At 47.4% G+C, this 18,830-nt stretch overlaps 1 protein-coding gene across 3 annotated transcripts in view; it reads left to right on the top strand.

Annotated features, from left to right (window-relative positions):
• Positions 1-11,320: 11,320 nt before the first annotated feature.
• CLPTM1 (CLPTM1 regulator of GABA type A receptor forward trafficking) overlaps positions 11,321-18,830 on the top strand; it is a 46,060-nt gene continuing 38,550 nt past the window's right edge. For 2 of the 3 annotated variants that reach the window (XM_043534835.1, XM_037884343.2), the window contains exons 1-2: positions 11,321-11,468; positions 12,106-12,221. In XM_043534835.1, coding sequence (XP_043390770.1) covers positions 11,349-11,468; positions 12,106-12,221 — 236 coding nt within the window. In that variant the 5' untranslated portion in view covers positions 11,321-11,348. The remainder of the gene's footprint in view (positions 11,469-12,105; positions 12,222-18,830) is intronic. The other variant, XM_037884344.2, reaches the window with a different exon arrangement.

Here is an 18,830-nt window from a genome sequence, read left to right as displayed (position 1 = left end):
GGTGGCACGGTCCGGCCAGCGGAGGTGGCAGGTGGCACGGTCCGGCCAGGGGAGGAGGCAGGTGGCACGGTCCGGCCGGGGGAGGAGGCAGGTGGCACGTGGCACGGTCCGGCCGGGGGAGGAGGCAGGTGGCACGGTCCGGCCGGGGGAGGAGGCAGGTGGCACGGTCCGGCCAGCGGAGGTGGCAGGTGGCACGGTCTGGCCAGCGGAGGAGGCAGGTGGCACGGTCCGGCCGGGGGAGGAGGCAGGTGGCACTTTCCGGCCAGGGGAGGAGCCTTGTTAGTCTGTATCCGCAAAAAGAACCAGAGGACTTGTGGCACCTTAGAGACTAACAAATTTATTTGAGCATAAGCGTTTGTGAACTACAGCATCCGATGAAGTGAGCTGTAGCTCAAGAAAGCTTGTGCTCAAATAAATTTGTTAGTCTCTAAGGTGCCACAAGTCCTCCTGTTCTTTTTTCTACCAGAGTAATCCCTTGCCACAGGGAGTCACCGAATGGGCCCTGGCAGGGAGGTCCCTGGGAGACTCTACTAAAACATAGCCCATGCTATGAAAACATTAGAGAACATGGGGCTGGGCTATGAACAGGCACACGGAAGACACAGTCCCTGCCCTGAAGCATTCATTACCATCTAGAACAAGGCACAACATATTAATAGATTCTATGCCCAGAAGGGACCACTGTGCTCATATAGTCTGACCTGCTGCATTACATAGGTCACGTAACTCCCCTGAATGAATTTCTGTTCGAACTAGAGCAGATGCTAAATGGAGGGAGAAGAGGTCCAGAAGTGGCTTGTGTGGTTACAATGAGCACAACTGGGCTGCTCCACCTCCTTAGGCAACAGAGGCGGTTGCTGGATTTACAGTCTCAGGTTTCGCCTGCCCCTCTTGAAAAATCGTGGGCCTGATTTTTGGAGGTGTTGAGTAGCTGAAACCAATGGGAGAGCTGGGTGCTCAGCACCTCTGAAAATTCACTGGCCCAAACTTCATTAATGCAGAGTTAGAGTTGTCTAGCAGCATCTCATACCTGTCTGGAATGTCAAATGCACCCAGCCGGAACCCACTGAAACCCAGGGGACACTGAGTCCTGATGTCACAGACTCATGCTCTCTCTCGGCTCCATACGTCCCTGGGAGGAACCCCCTTCAGAGGGACAGCCCTTCTGGGGGTTCCACTTTGTCTCGGGGGTTAAACTGTAGGCCCCGCCGCCTCCTGGAACCATGCCTCTCTGAACCCTAAGCACGCCTGTCTCTCGCCGTGGGCCCCCTTGGGGAGTCCACTCACTCTGAACCCCTGAGGCCTCCACACCCAGAGGGAATAATGCAACCATGATCTCTAGACCGGAGTGACTCTCAGCCAGCGTAAAACAGAAGGGCTTATTGAATGTCTGAACAAGGCACAGGAAACTCTCCGGGCCCTCAGGCCTAGCCTCCTTCAGCACAGTACATCTAGGTCTGTCAAGGCTCCAGGTGGGCTCTGGCTGCTCTCTCTCCAGTCCAGAAGCCTCCTCCTTCCAGCCAAGGCATGCTATATCACTGGCCCCAACCACTCCTCCCCTGTCCTTTGTCTTCCATCCCAGGTAAACAAGTCGCTGGGGCCCTCTCTCCTCCTCTGCTGGACCTGGTTGGTGAGGTCACTGGAGTCCTTTCTCCTCAGCCCATTGTCTTCCCACTGGCCAGAACTGGCTGCTGGGGTCCCAGCTGCTAGGTGAGGTCACACCTGGTCCTCTGCAACAACAAACCCTCTCCCACCACCTTGTTAAATATGCAGCACAAAGGGAAACTGAGGCACACACACTATTCATGTAAAACACTACAAAAATCCCCAACTTCGTCACACCTGGTACATCAGCCCTGCACTGCAACCTTCACTTTGTCCCGAGCCACAGGGAATGTACTGCAGGTGGACTCCTGCATGCACTGCCCTGTAACAAGGCAGAGGAAATGTGCCCTTGATGTGGGGCCCCCCGGGCATATTCTCGCTGCAGCCGTTCCAAACGCCCCCTGCTGCTCTAGGGATGGCTGCAGTGATTGGTCAGGGATTGCTTGCAGTAGGTGGTCTTGCTGCAATGTGAAAAGTGGGGCATCTGCACCTAAAAGGCCTGGCCCCTGCAGGTCTGGGCTGACCTATGTGGGTTGTGCAAAGAGAGGAGCACAATGGTCTGTGACCATGGGTACATTGTAACAGTGGGAGTGCCAGTGCACTGAAGGGCAGATGTTCCAGAGAGATCCTTAGGACAAGGAGTGGGAACACAGGGCAGCTTTGTGCAGAGTGGTGAAGTGGTCGAGGCCAGGCAGCCCAGACATAGGTAACAGGAGGTGTTCTTATGTCATGTTTGCTAATGCTACATGGTAACTAACACAAGGTAAAATCTAGTGAAGACAAGGCCATTAATAGGCAAAGGGCAGAGTTAAGGTTGCAGGGCAAGGCTGCTGTGGGAGGCCCTTCCTTAAAACCCTTCGCTTAATGACTAGGGCGCTCATCCTGCACGTGGGAGACCCTAGGGCAAGTCCCCCCTCCTCCTGATGAAGCAAAAGGATTTGAGCAGTGATCTGCCCCCTCAGGTGAGTGCCCACACGGCTCTACGGGGTAGTCCAATATGGATCTCTCTCAATCTCACCTATTGAAGTTGTTCCACTTTAATTAAACAATTGAATAAATCGATATTAACTGGGCCAGAGAAAGTTAAAATCATTCTGTAGCCAAGTGGTCAGACCCTTGTTCAAACCCCTTCCCCACCTCAGGAGGAAGGGAGACTTGAACTGGGTGTAATCCTGGCTGAATGCCCCATCCCCTGGGCTAATTATTGCAAGGGAAAGCTTCTCCCCACCCCCAGCCATTTGTTTCAGGCCCTGCATGCAACATAGACAGCTAGATTCCTTTCTTCCCCTGGTTCATGGCTCACTAGCAGACCTAGATGCCTCCCTGCCACCCGGAAGTAAGCACCTATCTTTGAGGGATGCCCCCTGTGGTTGGCTAGCTTAGGCAGCTCCCTGCCTAGTGTGTTGGCTTTGTGGATCACCTTCTCTGGTGCCTCTCTCTCCTCATTGATTATATAAGGAGCTTGAGCACCTAACCCAGGCTTTGTCATTCCTGTGATTGTGTAGGCACAGTGACACTCAGCGTTGCAATGCCCAAGTACCTGCGTGCATTCCACATCACTAACATTGTTCTAGTCTAACATTTCGTTCAAACCCTTTCTCCCAGAAGCTCCAACACTCTGAGGGGGCCATGCAGAGGCATGACCCTTTGCTTTGAGTAGATTGAATTAATTATTGTAGAAAGCAGCAAATTATTTTGTGTTTACTTTTCATGACAAACATAAGTTACTGTTTGGGCTGAGGACAGTACCCAGGTGCCACATTATAGTCAATGTTGACTTTGCGTCAGTTACAATAGGGCTCTCTATTCTGGGTACATTTTCTGTTGCTCAACAATCCCTGTGATCATGCCAACTTTGATGAGTCGCAGCTACTTGGTTTTCTTTGATCACACTCAGTCCCATTGTTCAGGAAATGAGGAAGGAGCACAAGGCATAATTACAGCCCCTGAATGCTTCTGCTTCCTAGAATCTTTCATCCGTCCTCTAATTGTTGCTGTTTGCCTTGGCCAAACATGTAATGCAAAATCTGGGAGTGTGGGGGGCACTTTAGAGCACTTTGAAATATCGTCTCTTAACCCAGAAGCTTTGCTGTCAGAGCAAAACTTCTAGAATGAGCCCCTGCAGAACAGAGGCAGAGAGCAACTAATGTGCACAACACACATCCTCAGAGAGCTGTGAAGGGCAGGACTCATGCAGTGCCTGTGTGCTGGGCAGGTTCAATGGCCATAGCATGCCACCTTCAGCCACTCACTGACTCTGATGTCAGGTTGTCCACGAACCCTCTGGCTTAGAGCCCCAGTCATCTTCCGGTTCCCATGCAAATGACTTTCACTGGCTCCTCAGCGTGGCTTGGGCCCCAATGGAAGTCCAACTTTTACCCTGTTGCTTCCTCATAGGGGCAGTGGATGCAGTGTATTATTGGCGACTTTCCAATTTGGAAAGGATCAGACCTGGAGTTTGAACCTCAAGTGTGGACAAAAAAAAGTGATAAGAACTGTAACATTTTGATGTCACATGATTATTTTAGGGGTGCTGTATGTTAGGAACCCCTGTCTCAAATGACCTCAAGTTTAGACCATTAATGCTACTCGAGATCCTGCTGAAGATGTCAAGTTTTGTAAAGAAAATCTGAATCTGCACATGGATTTTGTGGATTTTGCACTTAGAAAAACTGACTGTTGAACAGTGAACTAGTCTCCACTCATCTCTATAATGGTGCCACCACCTGACTATAGTCACATTCAAGCATTTCAAGTTTCGTACCAAACATTAGAATACCAAAACTCAGGGGCCACTTTTGCAAATTTTGGTTTTGAGCCAGATTTTCAGACTCTTATTTGCACAGTATGCACCTGTTTGTTCAGAGCTGAAAGGCAGGTAGGTTAACCCAAAACATCTTGCAACCATGCCTGAAGGTGGGGAGAATCATCCTCCGCCTTACCTGGGGGGCTGCTTGTTGGTCCCACACATGCAGCACACAAAAATGCTATTTTTAAAAAATACTGGATTTTTATTTAATTACATTATTCTTTTTTAAAATAAACCTATTTGAAATGAAATTATTACAACCTATATTAAGGTCTAAACTTTCTATAGTCTATTAACATCATATAAATTAAATAAAAAATAACATTCAAGCAACAAGTTTGCTGCCAAAGTTCTAAAGTCAGTCTAGTCACTGAACTGGGGGAGACCCTGGCTAAGTACTTGGAACAAAGTTTATTGATGTGCTAAACCAGCTTTGGACAGCAGTAGCCTCTTCTGCAGTACATGGAGAATATTTCCCTCACTTTACTTTATTCAACTAGTTCAGTTTAATGACTAGTTCATTCAAAGTCGTGAAACTGACTGAGACATAAAAAAAACAGGAAAGCTTGTTTTCCTCTCCCAGTCTACAGATAAAAATGAGATATGAGGAGATGAAAACTAGATCTAAAATCTTGAAAGACATGGTGACCAAAAACAATCTGTTCAATTCACTAACAACAGATAATACTTCCTTTGGTGAATAAATCAGTTAATTTTAAATGCAAGACATGTTTTGATAAATTTATTTTTTTCTTATGTATCCAGAACATTTAAGGCAGTTTTATTTAATTAATAAATGTAATTAATAAAATAAGAAGAATATAGCAGTAGGGATATATTACTGACCACCTGACCAGGATGGTGATAGTGACTGTGAAATGCTCAGGGAGATTAGAGAGGCAATTAAAATAAAAAAATCAATAATAATGGGGGATTTCAACTATCCTCATAGTGACTGGGTACATATCACCTCAGGATTGGATGCAGAGATAAAGTTTCTTGACACCTTAAATGACTGCTTCTTGGAGCAGCTAATCCTGGAACCCACAAGAGGAGAGGCAATTCTTGATTTAGTCCTAAGTAGAGCACAGGATCAGGTCCAAGAGGTGAATATAGCTGGACCGCTTGGTAATAGTGACCACAATATTATTAAATATTAACATCCCTGTGGCAGGGAAAACACCGCAGTGGCCCAACACTGTAGCATTTAATTTCAGAAAGGGGAACTACACAAAAACGAGGAGGTTAGTGAAACAGAAATTAAAAGGTACAGCACCAAAAGTAAAATCCCTACAAGCTGCATGGAAACTTTTTAAAGACACCATAATAGAGGCTCAACTTAAATGTATACCCCAAATTAAAAAACATAGTAAGAGAACCAAAAAAGAGCTACTGTGGCTAAACAACAAAGTAAAATAAGCAGTGAGAGGCAAAAAGGCATCCTTTAAAAAGTGGAAGTTAAATCCTAGTGAGGAAAATAGAAAGGAGCATAAACTCTGGCAAATGAAGTGTAAAAATATAGTTAGGAAGGCCAAAAAAGAATTTGAAGAACAGTTAGCCAAAGACTCAAAAAGTAATAGCAAAAATTTTTTAAAGTACATCAGAAGCAGGAAGCCTGCTAAACAACCAGTGAGGCCACTGGATGCTTGAGATGCTAAAGGAGCACTCAAGGATAATAAGGCCATTGCAGAGAAACTAAATGAATTCTTTGCATCGGTCTTCACAGTTGAGGATGTGATTCCCAAACCTGAGCCATTCTTTTTAGGTGACAAATCTGAGGAACTGTCCCAGATTGAGGTGTCACTAGAGGAGGTTTTGAAACAAATTGATAAACTAAACAGTAATAAGTCACCAGGACCAGATGGTATTCACACAAGAGTTCTGAAGGAACTCAAATGTGAAATTGCAGGACTACAGGTTCTCCTCCTCCCCCCCCCCCCCCCCCCCCCCGCTCTCCTGCTGGTACTAGCTCACCTTAAGTGATCACTCTCGTTACAGTGTGTTTGGTAACACCCATTGTTTCATGTTCTCTATGTATATAAATCTCCCCACTGTATTTTCCACTGAATGCACCCGATGAAGTGAACTGTAGCTCACGAAAGCTTATGCTCAAATAAATGTGTTAGTCTCTAAGATGCCACAAGTACTCCTTTTCTTTTTGCGAATACAGACTAACACGGCCGCTACTCTGAAACAGGACTACTAACTGTAGTCTGTAACCTATCATTTAAATCAGCTTCTGTACCAAATGACTGGAGGATAGCTAATGTGACACCAATTTTTAAAAAGGGCTCCAGAGGTGACCCCAGCAATTACAGGCCGGTAAACCTGACTTCAGTACCAGGAAAACTGGTGGAAACTATAGTAAAGAACAAAATTGTCAGACACATAGATGAACATAATTTCTTGGGTAAGAGTCAACGTGTTTTTTTGTAAAGGGAAAGCATGCCTCACCAATCTACTAGAATTCTTTGAGGGGCTCAACAAGCATGTGGACAAAGGGGATCCAGTGGATATAGTGTATTTAGATTTTCAGAAAGCCTTTGACAAGGTCCCTCGCCAAAGGCTCTTAAGCAAAATAAGCAGTCATGGGATAAGAGGGAAGGTTCTCTCATGGATCGGTAACTGGTTAAAAGATAGGAAACAAAGGGTAGGAATAAATGGTCAGTTTTCAGAATGGAGCGGTAAATAGTGGTGTCCCCCAGAGGTCTATACTAGCTCCAGTCCTATTCAACATATTCATAAATGATCTGGAAAAAGGGGTGTCATAAATATAAAGGGAAGGGTAACCACCTCTCTGTATACCGTGCTATAAAATCCCTCCTGGCCAGAGGCAACATCCTGTTACCTGTTAAAGGGTTAAGAAGCTTAGCTAACCTGGCTGGCACCTGACCCAAAGGACCAATAAGGGGACAAGATACTTTCAAATCTTGGGAGAGGGTAAGACTTTTGTTTATGCTCTTTGTTTACGTGGTCGTTCTCTCTTGGGACTGAGAGAGGCCAGACAGAAATCCATCTTCTCCAACCCATTCTAATCCAAGTCTCCACTATTGCAACCAGTAGAGGTAAGCCAGGCAAGGCGGATTAGTTTATCTTTTGTTTTATATGAATTTTCCCTGTGTTAAGAGGGAGGTTTATTCCTGTTTTCTGTAACTTTAAGGTTTTGCCCAGAGGGGGATCCTCTGTGTTTTGAATCGGAATACCCTGTAAAGTATTTTCCATCCTGATTTTACAGAGATGATTTTTGCTTTTTTTTTTTTAAATAAAATCCTTCTTTTAAGAACCTGACTGATTTTTCCATTGTTCCAAGATCCAGGGGTTTGGGTCTTTGATGATTTTGTAACCAATTGGTTAGGATATTATTCTCAAGCTTCCCCAGGAAAGGGGGTGTGTAGGGCTTGGGGGGATATTTTGGGGGAAGACGTCTCCAAACGGTCTCTTTCCCTGTTCTTTGTTTAAAACGCTTGGTGGTGGCAGCATACTGTTCAAGGACAAGGCAAAGTTTGTACCTTGGGGAAGTTTTTAACCTAAGCTGGTAAGAATACGCTTAGAGGGCCTTTCATGCAGGTCCCCACACCTGTATCCTAGAGTTCAGAGTGGGGAAGGAACCCTGACAAAGGGTAAACAGTGAGATGGCAAAATCTGCAGATGATACAAAACTACTCAAGATAGTTAAGTCCCAGGCAGATTGCAAAGAGCTACAAAAGGATCTCTCAAAACTGTGTGACTGAGCAACAAAATGGCAGATGAAATTCAGTGTTGATAAATGCAAAGTAATGCACATTGGAAAACATAATCCCAACTATACATATAAAATGAGGGGGTCTAAATTTGCTGTTACCATTCAAGAAAGAGATCTTGGAGTCATTGTGGATAGTTTTCTGAAAACATCCACTCAATGTGCAAAGGCAGTCAAAAAAGCAAACAGAACGTTGGGAATCATTAAGAAAGGGATAGATAATAAGACAGAAAATATCATATTGCCTCTATATAAATCCATGGTATGCCCACATCTTGAATACTGCCTGCAGATGTGGTCACCCCATCTCAAAAAGATATATTGAACTTAAAAAAGGTTCAGAAAAGGGCAACAAAAATGATTAGGGTTATGGAGCATCTGCCATATGAAGAGAGATTAATAAGACTGGGACTTTTCAGCTTGGAAAAAAGACGACTAAGGGGGGACATGATAGAGGTCTATAAAATCATGATTGGTATGGAAAAAGTAAATAAGGAAGTGTTATTTACTCCTTTTCATAACAATAACTGGGGATCACCAAATGAAATTAATAGGCAGTAGGTTTAAAACAAACAAAGGGAAGTATTTTTTCCACACAATGCAGTCAACCTGTGGAACTCCTTGCCAGAAGATGTTGTGAAGTTCAAGACTATAATGGGGTTCAAAAAAGAACTAGATAAATTCATGGAGGATACGTCCATCAATGGCTATTAGCCAGGATGGACAGGAATGGTGTCCCTGGCCTATGTTTGCCAGAAGCTGGGAATGGGCAACCAGGGATGGATCACTTGATGATTACCTGATCTGTTCATTCTCTCTGGGGCACCTGGCATTGGCCACTGTTGGAAGACAGGATACTGAGCTAGATGGACCTTTAGCCTGACCCAGTATTGCCGTTCTTATAGTCTTAAACTTTTTAAAATGCTGTTTTATGATTTTTTAATTTAATTCTAATTTCCATCCACATGCAGCTGGAAACATATCACAAATAAAAAACTAATCTAGTAAAATGTGTCATTCACCATTTTCTCACAAAACAGAAAAATGTAAAAATTAAGAATCGGAATAAATATATGTTAAGCTATCTAATTGCATAAATGTGTATCTTAAAGTCTATGAGTAATATAGTAATCTCCGTGGTTAGCAACAAGTAACACCCATTTTAGTGTAAAAACTATACTTAGTTGCAAATCAACATGTTTTAATGGTTAGCAGCATATGAGATTCAACCTATCCTTAGGAAAAGAACTGAAGAGTACAAATGCAAAATAAGATGAAAATTGATTATTCAAATCAAGATTTCCTGCTTGCTGATGTAAATCATGGTTACAGTGAATGATTTAAATGGCTTTGATTTAAATCAATGTAACCCATTTACCTAAGGCCCTTATCTGACCCACAGCACTGTAGTATGAGCACCTCTGTATGGAGCCTCACCACCCCATTTTGAGACAGGGAAGTGCTATAGCCACAGTGTGGAGACGGGGATTTAAGGTGCAGAGACTGAGCAGCACACTCTGGATTGAGCATCCAGCATTAGGGGCCCAAAACCGAGGGTTTTAGCTGTAGCAGCAGAGACTCATTTAATGGCACATAAAATAAGAGATTAAAGCTATTGCCTCCCCCACCTCACCACACCCTCCAGTAGTTCAGCTCCCCAATGCCTCCTGCCCCACTATGCCCCCTCCGGCTCAACTCCCCCACTAAGTATGCTCCTCCAGCTCAGCTCCCACTCAGCCCCACTACTACCCCCCCGGCTCAGCTCCCTCCAGCCCCACTACACACCCTCCCTCCCCCCCGCGGCTCAGCTCCCTCCAGCCCCACTACACCCCCTTCCCCCCCCCGGCTCAGCTCCCTCCAGCCCCACTACACCCCCTCCCCCCCCCCGGCTAAGCTCCCTCCAGCCCCACTACAACCCCCCCCCCCCCCCCCCGGCTCAGCTCCCTCCAGCCCCACTACACCCCTCCCCCCCCCCGGCTAAGCTCCCTCCAGCCCCACTACACCCCTCCCCCCCCCCGGCTAAGCTCCCTCCAGCCCCACTACACCCCTCCCCCCCCCCCGGCTCAGCCCCCTCCAGCCCCACTACACCCCCTCCCCCCCCCCGGCTCAGCCCCCTCCAGCCCCACTACAACCCCCTTCCCCCCCCCCCGCTCAGCTCCCTCCAGCCCCACTACACCCCCTCCCCCCCCCGGCTCAGCCCCCTCCAGCCCCACTACAACCCCCTTCCCCCCCCCCGGCTCAGCTCCCTCCAGCCCCACTACACCCCCTCCCCCCCCCGGCTCAGCCCCCTCCAGCCCCACTACACCCCCTTCCCCCCCCCCCCGGCTCAGCCCCCTCCAGCCCCACTACACCCCCTTCCCCCCCCCCCCGGCTCAGCCCCCTCCAGCCCCACTACACCCCCTTCCCCCCCCCGGCTCAGCTCCCTCCAGCCCCACTACACCCCCTCCCCCCCCGGCTCAGCTCCCTCCAGCCCCACTACACCCCCTCCCCCCCCGGCTCAGCCCCCTCCAGCCCCACTACACCCCCTTCCCCCCCCCCCCAGCCCCACTACACCCCCTTCCCCCCCCCCCCCCGGCTCAGCTCCCTCCAGCCCCACTACACCCCCACCCCCCCCGGCTCAGCTCCCTCCAGCCCCACTACACCCCCTCCCCCCCCCCCGGCTCAGCTCCCTCCAGCCCCACTACACCCCCTCCCCCCCCCGGCTCAGCTCCCTCCAGCCCCACTACACCCCCTCCCCCCCCGGCTCAGCTCCCTCCAGCCCCACTACACCCCCTCCCCCCCGGCTCAGCCCCCTCCAGCCCCACTACACCCCCTTCCCCCCCCCCCCCGGCTCAGCTCCCTCCAGCCCCACTACACCCCCTCCCCCCCCCCGGCTCAGCTCCCTCCAGCCCCACTACACCCCCTCCCCCCCCGGCTCAGCCCCCTCCAGCCCCACTACACCCCCTTCCCCCCCCCCCGGCTCAGCTCCCTCCAGCCCCACTACACCCCCTCCCCCCCCGGCTCAGCCCCTCCAGCCAAACTACACCCCTCCCAGCTCCCTCCATCCCCCCCAAGGCTCCACTATACGCCCCCTCCCGGTTCCGCTCGGGCTCGGCAGCCCTCCCCCCACATTGAGTCACGCCCCCAGCTCAGACCCGCGGCCGGAAGTGGCCGGGACTCCCCCCGCGAGCGACAGTCACATGACCAGATCATCATATGATCCGCAAAAGGGGCGGGCCCGGGAGCAGCTTCTCGCGAGAACAGCGGAGGTATCGGCGCAGCAAGATGGCGGCGCCGGAGACAGTGGCGGTGCTTCCTGGTTCCGGCCCGGAGCAGGTAGCGGCGCCGTGGAGCGTCGCCGGGCCCTGGAGCCTCCCCTTCCTGGGCCGGGGTCGGTTCCCCGGCCCCCCAACGGCTCCCCACGGGTTCGGCTCCGCTCGCCGGGCCGGCTCCGCTCCCCGCTTCCTCCCTCCCCTGGCCGGGCTCGGCTTCCCGAGCCGCTCGGCTCCGCTCAGCCGCCCCCCCCCCCCCAACGCGTCCCTAGGCTGGTCCCAGCTCTGCTTCCCGCCTCCTCCCGCCCTTGCCACGCGGGGCTCGGCTCCGCTCCTCGGCCGCCCCCTCCGCGCCCCGCCTCCTCCCTCCGCGCCCCGCTTCCTGAGCCCCTCAGTCCCCTTCCTCGCCAGCCTGCCCCGACTCCGCTCCCCGCCTCCTCTCCCGCCCGGCGTCCTCTCCCTGGGCTGCCCAATCCCTTCTGCTATGGCCCGGGCCCGTCATCCATGGGAGCCTTCGTGGTGTTTCCCCCTGCTGGGTCCAGACTGCGGCTCTGGGCTCCCCGCGGCGGCCCTGGATGGGGGCTTGTCCTGCGTAGACAGCTGGGGAAACCACCTGGCACTGCCCACCATGTGAGCGTTTTCCACCAGCAATACAAGGTAACCTGCTGCTTACCAGCCCGTCTCCGCTCCTCCCTCCAAAGCAGGTAACGAGTAATGGAACCGCAGCGGGGGCCCCGACTGCAGAGACCCAGCAGCAGAACCAGCCCCAGCAACAAGCTCCCAATGCCTGGCAGGTCATCAAAGGAGTGTTGTTCAGGTGAGCCCTGGCTGATTCCCCAGCTGCCCTCTTCTCATCACGTATTAAAAACGTGATGTTAATTTAAATTTGGCCTCTGAATCCCTTGCCCCTGGCTGTAGGTGCTCTGACAGTTATTACAAACACATTTAATAACAAAACAGCAACAGATCCCAACCTCTTTTAAAAACCGCCATTCAGGAAGGAAACATGGACAACTAAAAACTCCCACTCCTCTGATCTCCTCAGAAACCCACAGCCCAGCCACCGCTGCAAGAGCAACACATTTTCTGGGCTGAGACAAAGATAAATCTGGGGTCATCTGTTTACTGATTGCACTTCACCCACAGTTCAACTCTTCATCCGTCAGCTCTGCCACCAGTTTCATATCACATAGAATGCTGCAGTCCCCCACATCTGAGATCTATTGAACATTGCCTAACACTAGTCTCTGGGACTTCTCCAGGTGGAAGGGAGAAGAACAAAGCCACCTGAGCTCAGCTTTTTCACTCCACCATGCACTCTAGTTGAGAGACTAATGCCTCATGATCTAGTATTGGCACAGGCACCTGGTAATCTGTGATATACCCAGGTCGCAGCCCTAGTTGTGAGTATGAGGCATCGAGCTACTTTGGAATGTCTTTTCCATTGTCATAACCAAAAATGGAAATTTAGATATTAGTCAGTCACTGGAGAGACTGTCAGCATCAAGTGAGAGCTTTTAAGCGGAGTCCGAAGAGATGTTTCCACTAGAGCAGTGAGCATCCTGCCCTTCTCTAAGTAGATGTTAATGTTCTCAACTAGCCTTCAGCAGCACTGAAGGAGGAGATAAAGTATGGGTTGGGTAGAGTGTCGTTCCAGGACATCCAGAATCTGAGTGAACAACACTGGTCAAAACATGACTGGAGAGAGCCAAGTTTCCTGTTTCTGTGGCTGCAGACAGTTCTAGCTAAATCTGCTCAGTTTTCTTGGGAACAGGAAGGCTTTACAGCAGCCAGTGTGTGGAAAGAATGTGGGTTAATTGCTAACCTGAAAGAAATTGCTGCTGGAGGTTTTGCAGATGCAGTAGAGTTTAAAAAAAAATTCTTAACTTTTGCATGGCCATTGTGAAAGAGTGTGTGTGTATATATGTGTGTATATATATTGACATACGTGATCAGCTTCAGATGAGATTTTTACCATTGGTGGTGGTGGTGATGAGAGCAGTTTAATGTGTGTGAATTGAGAGTTGTGGGCTCTAATATTTTGAAGAGGAAAGATGTAGAGTCAGGAGCATTGGAAATACAGGGGAAAAATAAAATATAAGTCCCATGGGAACGGAAATAGCTTAGGTTAAAGATTCCTATGCAGCTTGATGCTGTTTAGCTCCCAGTTCCCAGAGTTAGAACAAGTCTTTTACAGACTAGACAATCTTTCCAAGCTGGTGTAGGCCCCTGCCATGCTTCTAAATTAACGTCATTCATTTAAGACTGGAACAGGCTTCTATTTTAGACAGGTTCCCAGGCTAACAGTCTTAAATTAAACTCCAAGCTGGAGAGGCGATCCTGGCAATTACAGCCAGTAAAACCTAACTTCTGTACTAGGCAGATTGGTTGAAACTATAGTGAAGAACAGAATTATCAGACACATAGGTGAACATGCTTTGTTGTGGGAAGAGTCAACATGGCTTTTATAAATGGAAATCATGCCTCACTAGTTTATTAAAATTCTTTGAAGGGGATCGACAAACATGTCAATAGGGGGGATCCAGTGGATACAGTGTACTTAGACTTCCAGAAAGCCTTTGACAAAGTTCCTCATCAAAGACTCTTAGGCAAAGTAAGCAGTCATGGGATAAGAGGGAAGGTCCTCTCATGGATCATTAACTGGTTTAAAAAATAGGAAACAAAGGGTAGGAATAAATGGTCAGTTTTCAGAATGGAGAGAGGTAAATAGCAATGTCCTGCGGGGTCTGCATAGCAACCAGTGCTGTTCAACAGATTAATAAATGATCTGGAAAAAGTGAGGTGATAAAATTTGCTGATGATACAAAATTACTCAAAATAAGTCAGTCCAAAGCCGACTGCGAAGAGTTATAAAGGGATCTCACTAAACTGGATGACTGGGCATCAAAGTGGCAGGTAAAATTCAATGTTAAGTGCAAAGTAATGCACATTGGAAAACATAATCCCAACTATACATACAAAATGATAGGATCTAAATTAGCTGTTACCATTCAAGAAAGAGATCTTGGAGATATTGTGGGTAGTTCTCTGAAAACATCTGCTCAATGTGCTGCAGCAGTCAAAAAAGCTCACAGTGTTAGGAACTATTAGTAAAGGGATAGACAATAAAACAGAAAATATCATAATGCCTCTATATTAATCCATGGTATGCCCATGTCTTGAATTGAGTTTGCCCATCTGGTCACTCCATTACTAAAAAGAGATATTAGAATTGGAAAAGATACAGTGAAGGGCAACAAAAATTATTAGGGGTATAGAACGGCTTCCCAATGAGGAGAGATTAAAAATAGGACTGTCGATTAATTGCAGTTAACTGGCGTGATTAACTCGGAAGAATTAATTGTGATTAATCACAGTTTTAATTGCATTGTTAATAAATTTCAATTGGTATTCTATTAACTATTTTTGGATGTTTTTCTACATATTGATTTAAATTACAACACAGAATACAAAGTGTACAGTGCTCACTTTTTATTATTTCAAATATTTGAACTGTAAAAATGATAAACAAAAGAAATAGTATTTTTCAATTCATCTCATACAAGTACCATAATGCAATCTTTTTATCATGAAATTACATCTCTAAAAGGTAGATTTTTGTTCTTGTTACATAACTGCACTCAAAAACAAAACAATACAAACCTATAGAACCTACAAGTCATAGAATCACAGAACTGGAAGGGACCTCTAGAGGTCATCTAGTCCAGTCCCCTGCACTCAAGGCAGGACTAATTATTATCTAGACCATCCCTGGCAGGTGTTTGTCCAACCTGCTCTTAAAAATCCCCAATGATGGAGATTCCACAACCTCCCTGGGCAATTTATTCCAGTGTTTAACCACCCTGACAGTTAGGAAGTTTTTCCTAATGTCCAACCTAAACTGCCCTTGCTGCAATTTAAGCCCATTGCTTCTTGTCCTATCCTCAGAGATTCAGGGGAACAATTTTTCTCCCTCCTCGTAAAAACCATGTACTTTTCCATGTACTTGAAAACTGTTATGTACCCTCTGTCTTCTCTTTTCTAGACTAAACAAACCCTTTTTTTCCCCTGTCTTCCCTCGTAAGTCATGTTTTCTAGACTTTTAATAATTTTTGTTGCTGTTTTCTGGACTTTCTCCAATTTGTCGACATCTTTCCTGAAATGTGGTACCCAGAACTGGACACAATACTCCAGCTGAGACCTAATCTGCGCAGAGTAGAACGGAAGAATTACTTCTCGTGTCTTGCTTACAATACTCCTGCTAAAAGAAAAGGAGTACTTGTGGCACCTTAGAGACTAACCAATTTATGCTCAAATAAATTGGTTAGTCTCTAAGGTGCCACAAGTACTCCTTTTCTTTTTGCGAATACAGACTAACGCGGCTGTTACTCTGAATACTCCTGCTAATACATCCCAGAATGATGTTTGCTTTTTTTGCAACAGCGTTACGCTGTTGACTCATATTTAGCTTGTGATCCACTATGACCCCCAGATCCCTTTCCACAGTACTCCTTCCTAGGCAGTCATTTCCCATTTTGTATGTGTGCCACTGATTGTTCCTTCCTGAGTGGAGTACTTTGCATTTGTCTTTATTGAATTTCGTCCTACTTACTTCAGACCATTTCTCCAGTTTGTCCAGATCATTTTGAATTTTAATCCTATCCTCCAAAGCACTTGCAACCCCTCCCAGCTTGGTATCGTCCTTTGTAAGTGTACTCTATGCCATTATCTAAATCATCGATGAAGATATTGAACAGAACTGGACCCAGAACCGATCCCTTCAGGACCCCACTAGTTATGCCCTTCCAGCATGACTGTGAACCACTGATAACTACGTTTTGGGAACGATTTTCCGACCAGCTATGCACCCACCTTATAGTAGCTCCATCTAGGTTGTATTTCCCTAGTTTATGAGAAGGTCATGCAAGACAGTATCAAAGGCCTTACTAAAGTCAAGATATGCCACATCTACCGCTTCCCCCCTATCCACAAGGCTTGTTACCCTGTCAAAGAAAGCTATCAGGTTGGTTTGGCATAATTTGTTCTTGACAAATCCATGCTGACTGTTATTTATCACCTTATCTTCTAGGTGTTTGCAAATTGATTGCTTAATTATTTCTTCCATTATCTTTCTGGGTACAGAAGTTAAGCTGACTGGCTGTAATTCCCTGGGTTGTCCTTATTTCCCTTTTTATAGATGGGCCGTATATTTGCCCTTTTCTAGTCTTCTGGAATGTCTCCCGTCTTCCATGACTTTTCAAAGATAGTTGCTAATGGCTCAGATATCTCCTCAGTCAGCTCCTTGAGTATTCTAGGATGCATTTCATCAGGCCCTGGTGATTTGAAGACCTCTAACTTGTCTTAGTAATTTTTGACTTGTTCTTTCCCTATTTTAGACTGTGATCCTACCTCATTTTCACTGGCATTCACTATGTTAGATGTCCAGTCGTCACCAACCTTCTTGGTGAAAACTGAAACAAAAGTCATTAAGCACCTCTGCCATTTCCACATTTTCTGTTATTGTCTTTCTCCCCTTCATAGAGTAACTGGTCTACTCTGTCCTTGGTCTTCCTCTTGCTTCTAATATATTTGTAAAATGTTTTTCCTGTTTCCTTTTATGTCCCTAGCTAGTTTGATCTCGTTTTGTGCCTTGGCTTTTCTACTTTTGTCCCTACATACTTGTGTTGTTTATTTGTATTCACCCTTTATAATTTGACCGAGTTTACACTTTTTGTAGGACTCTCTTTTGGGTTTTAGATCATTGAAGATCTCCTGGTTAAGCCATGTCTTGTAACGAGACTCGATGAGCTCAATCTATTTAGCTTAATAAAGAGACGCATAAGGGGTGATTTGTTTAGTCTATAAATACCTACATGGGGAACAAATATTTAATAATGGGCTCTTCAGTTTAGCAGTGAAAGGTCTAACGTGATCCAATAACTGGAAGTTGAAGCTAGACAAATTCTGATTGGGCCAGTGAGAGTAATTAACCATTGGAACAATTTACCAAGGGTTGGGCATCTCCATCACTGACTATTTTTAAATCAGGATGTTTTTCTAAAAGCTCTGTTCTAGCAATGGTTTTGGGGCAGTTCTCTGGCCTGTTGTATACGGAAGGTCAGACTGGATGATCATAACGGTCCCTTCTGGCCTTGGAATCGATTAATGTTCTTGCCCCCAAAGAGATTAGTCAAAGACAGACATGACACAACAGGTGGATTCCAGAAACTGATGGGGAAGCATGAGGGACCAGTGAGACCGTTCTGATCAGCAGGATGAGCAGTGGCCACAGCTGCTGTTTTTCATCTTGTACACATTCCCTTTGTGCTTTGTCTTGTCCTGCTACAGCCCACAGGCTTGGGAACTTCACTTGCTCTCCACCCTGCCCTCGAGTCTCTGTATATCCGGCACCTGGCAGCGTTGTGCTCCCCTGTCAGCCACCTTAAGGTGGCTCTGACATGGCTGTAGTGGGCAGCAGGCTAAGGATCTCCACGAGAGGCTGCAGAATCCAAACTCGCCTGTGGCTTCCCCTACCCACCACTTTCTAAGAAGCTCTCCCCCCATTTGCCCCACCCCACCCTTTTTTAGCCTCATAGGCCCTTCGTGCCCTGGCCTTCCAACTACAAAGCGCCCAGCCTCGTCAAAATAAGCCACCTCCCCATGCCACTTTCTCAAAAAGGAGATGCATTTATTTTTTCCCTGACACCACCAGGATCATGTTCTTACTCTTTCATGGGATGCTCTGACTCTCATCCGCTTTGGCAGACTCCCCTCAGGAGTGATCACAGCTCAGTTTCCAGCCTGTGGGCCAGGGAAAAGATTCACTGAGCCAGGAGAGAGAACTAAATCTTCGGCCCCTTTGCTTTCCTGAAAAATCCAGGGATTCAAGCAAACCTATCTCCTAGTTGCAGAGGTACGAGAGTTGGAGGGTTGTTCCATGCATGGGCCAGGCTGGCATGTGGAACAGTAGGGGCTCTGAGGGTATGTCTACACTGCAATAAAGGACCCCTGGCACATCCGCCACTGGCACGTCAGCTGACTTAGGCTCAGGGGCTTGGACTGCAGGGCTATAAAACTCCAGAAGGGGAGAGGGTCTCAGAGCCCAGGCTCCTGTCTGTCTACACTATTTTTAGTCCCACAGCCTGAGACCATGATCCTGAGCCAGCTGACTTGAGCTCTGAGACTTGGTGTTGTGGTTTTTTAATCACGTTGTAGTTGTACCCTGGGGCTTGCACTGTTGCAAAGTGAGGGTGGGGACAGCAGGTGAGGTGAGAGTAGAGCAGAGGCTTAGAAAGGCAAGGGTGGAAGCTTACATTCAACAGAGCCGATGTGGGAATTCAGCCCAGTGACTCAGAGGGGGCTGACTTGGGCTGGTCAGATAAAGAAGTTGAGCTTGGAATGTGGCACTCAGAGTAGATGCAAGTCT

Source organism: Chelonia mydas, chromosome 23, assembly GCF_015237465.2.
Source record: "Chelonia mydas isolate rCheMyd1 chromosome 23, rCheMyd1.pri.v2, whole genome shotgun sequence".
In the NCBI taxonomy this organism is placed as follows: domain Eukaryota; kingdom Metazoa; phylum Chordata; order Testudines; family Cheloniidae; genus Chelonia; species Chelonia mydas.
This window is presented reverse-complemented; position numbering and strand designations above follow the sequence as displayed.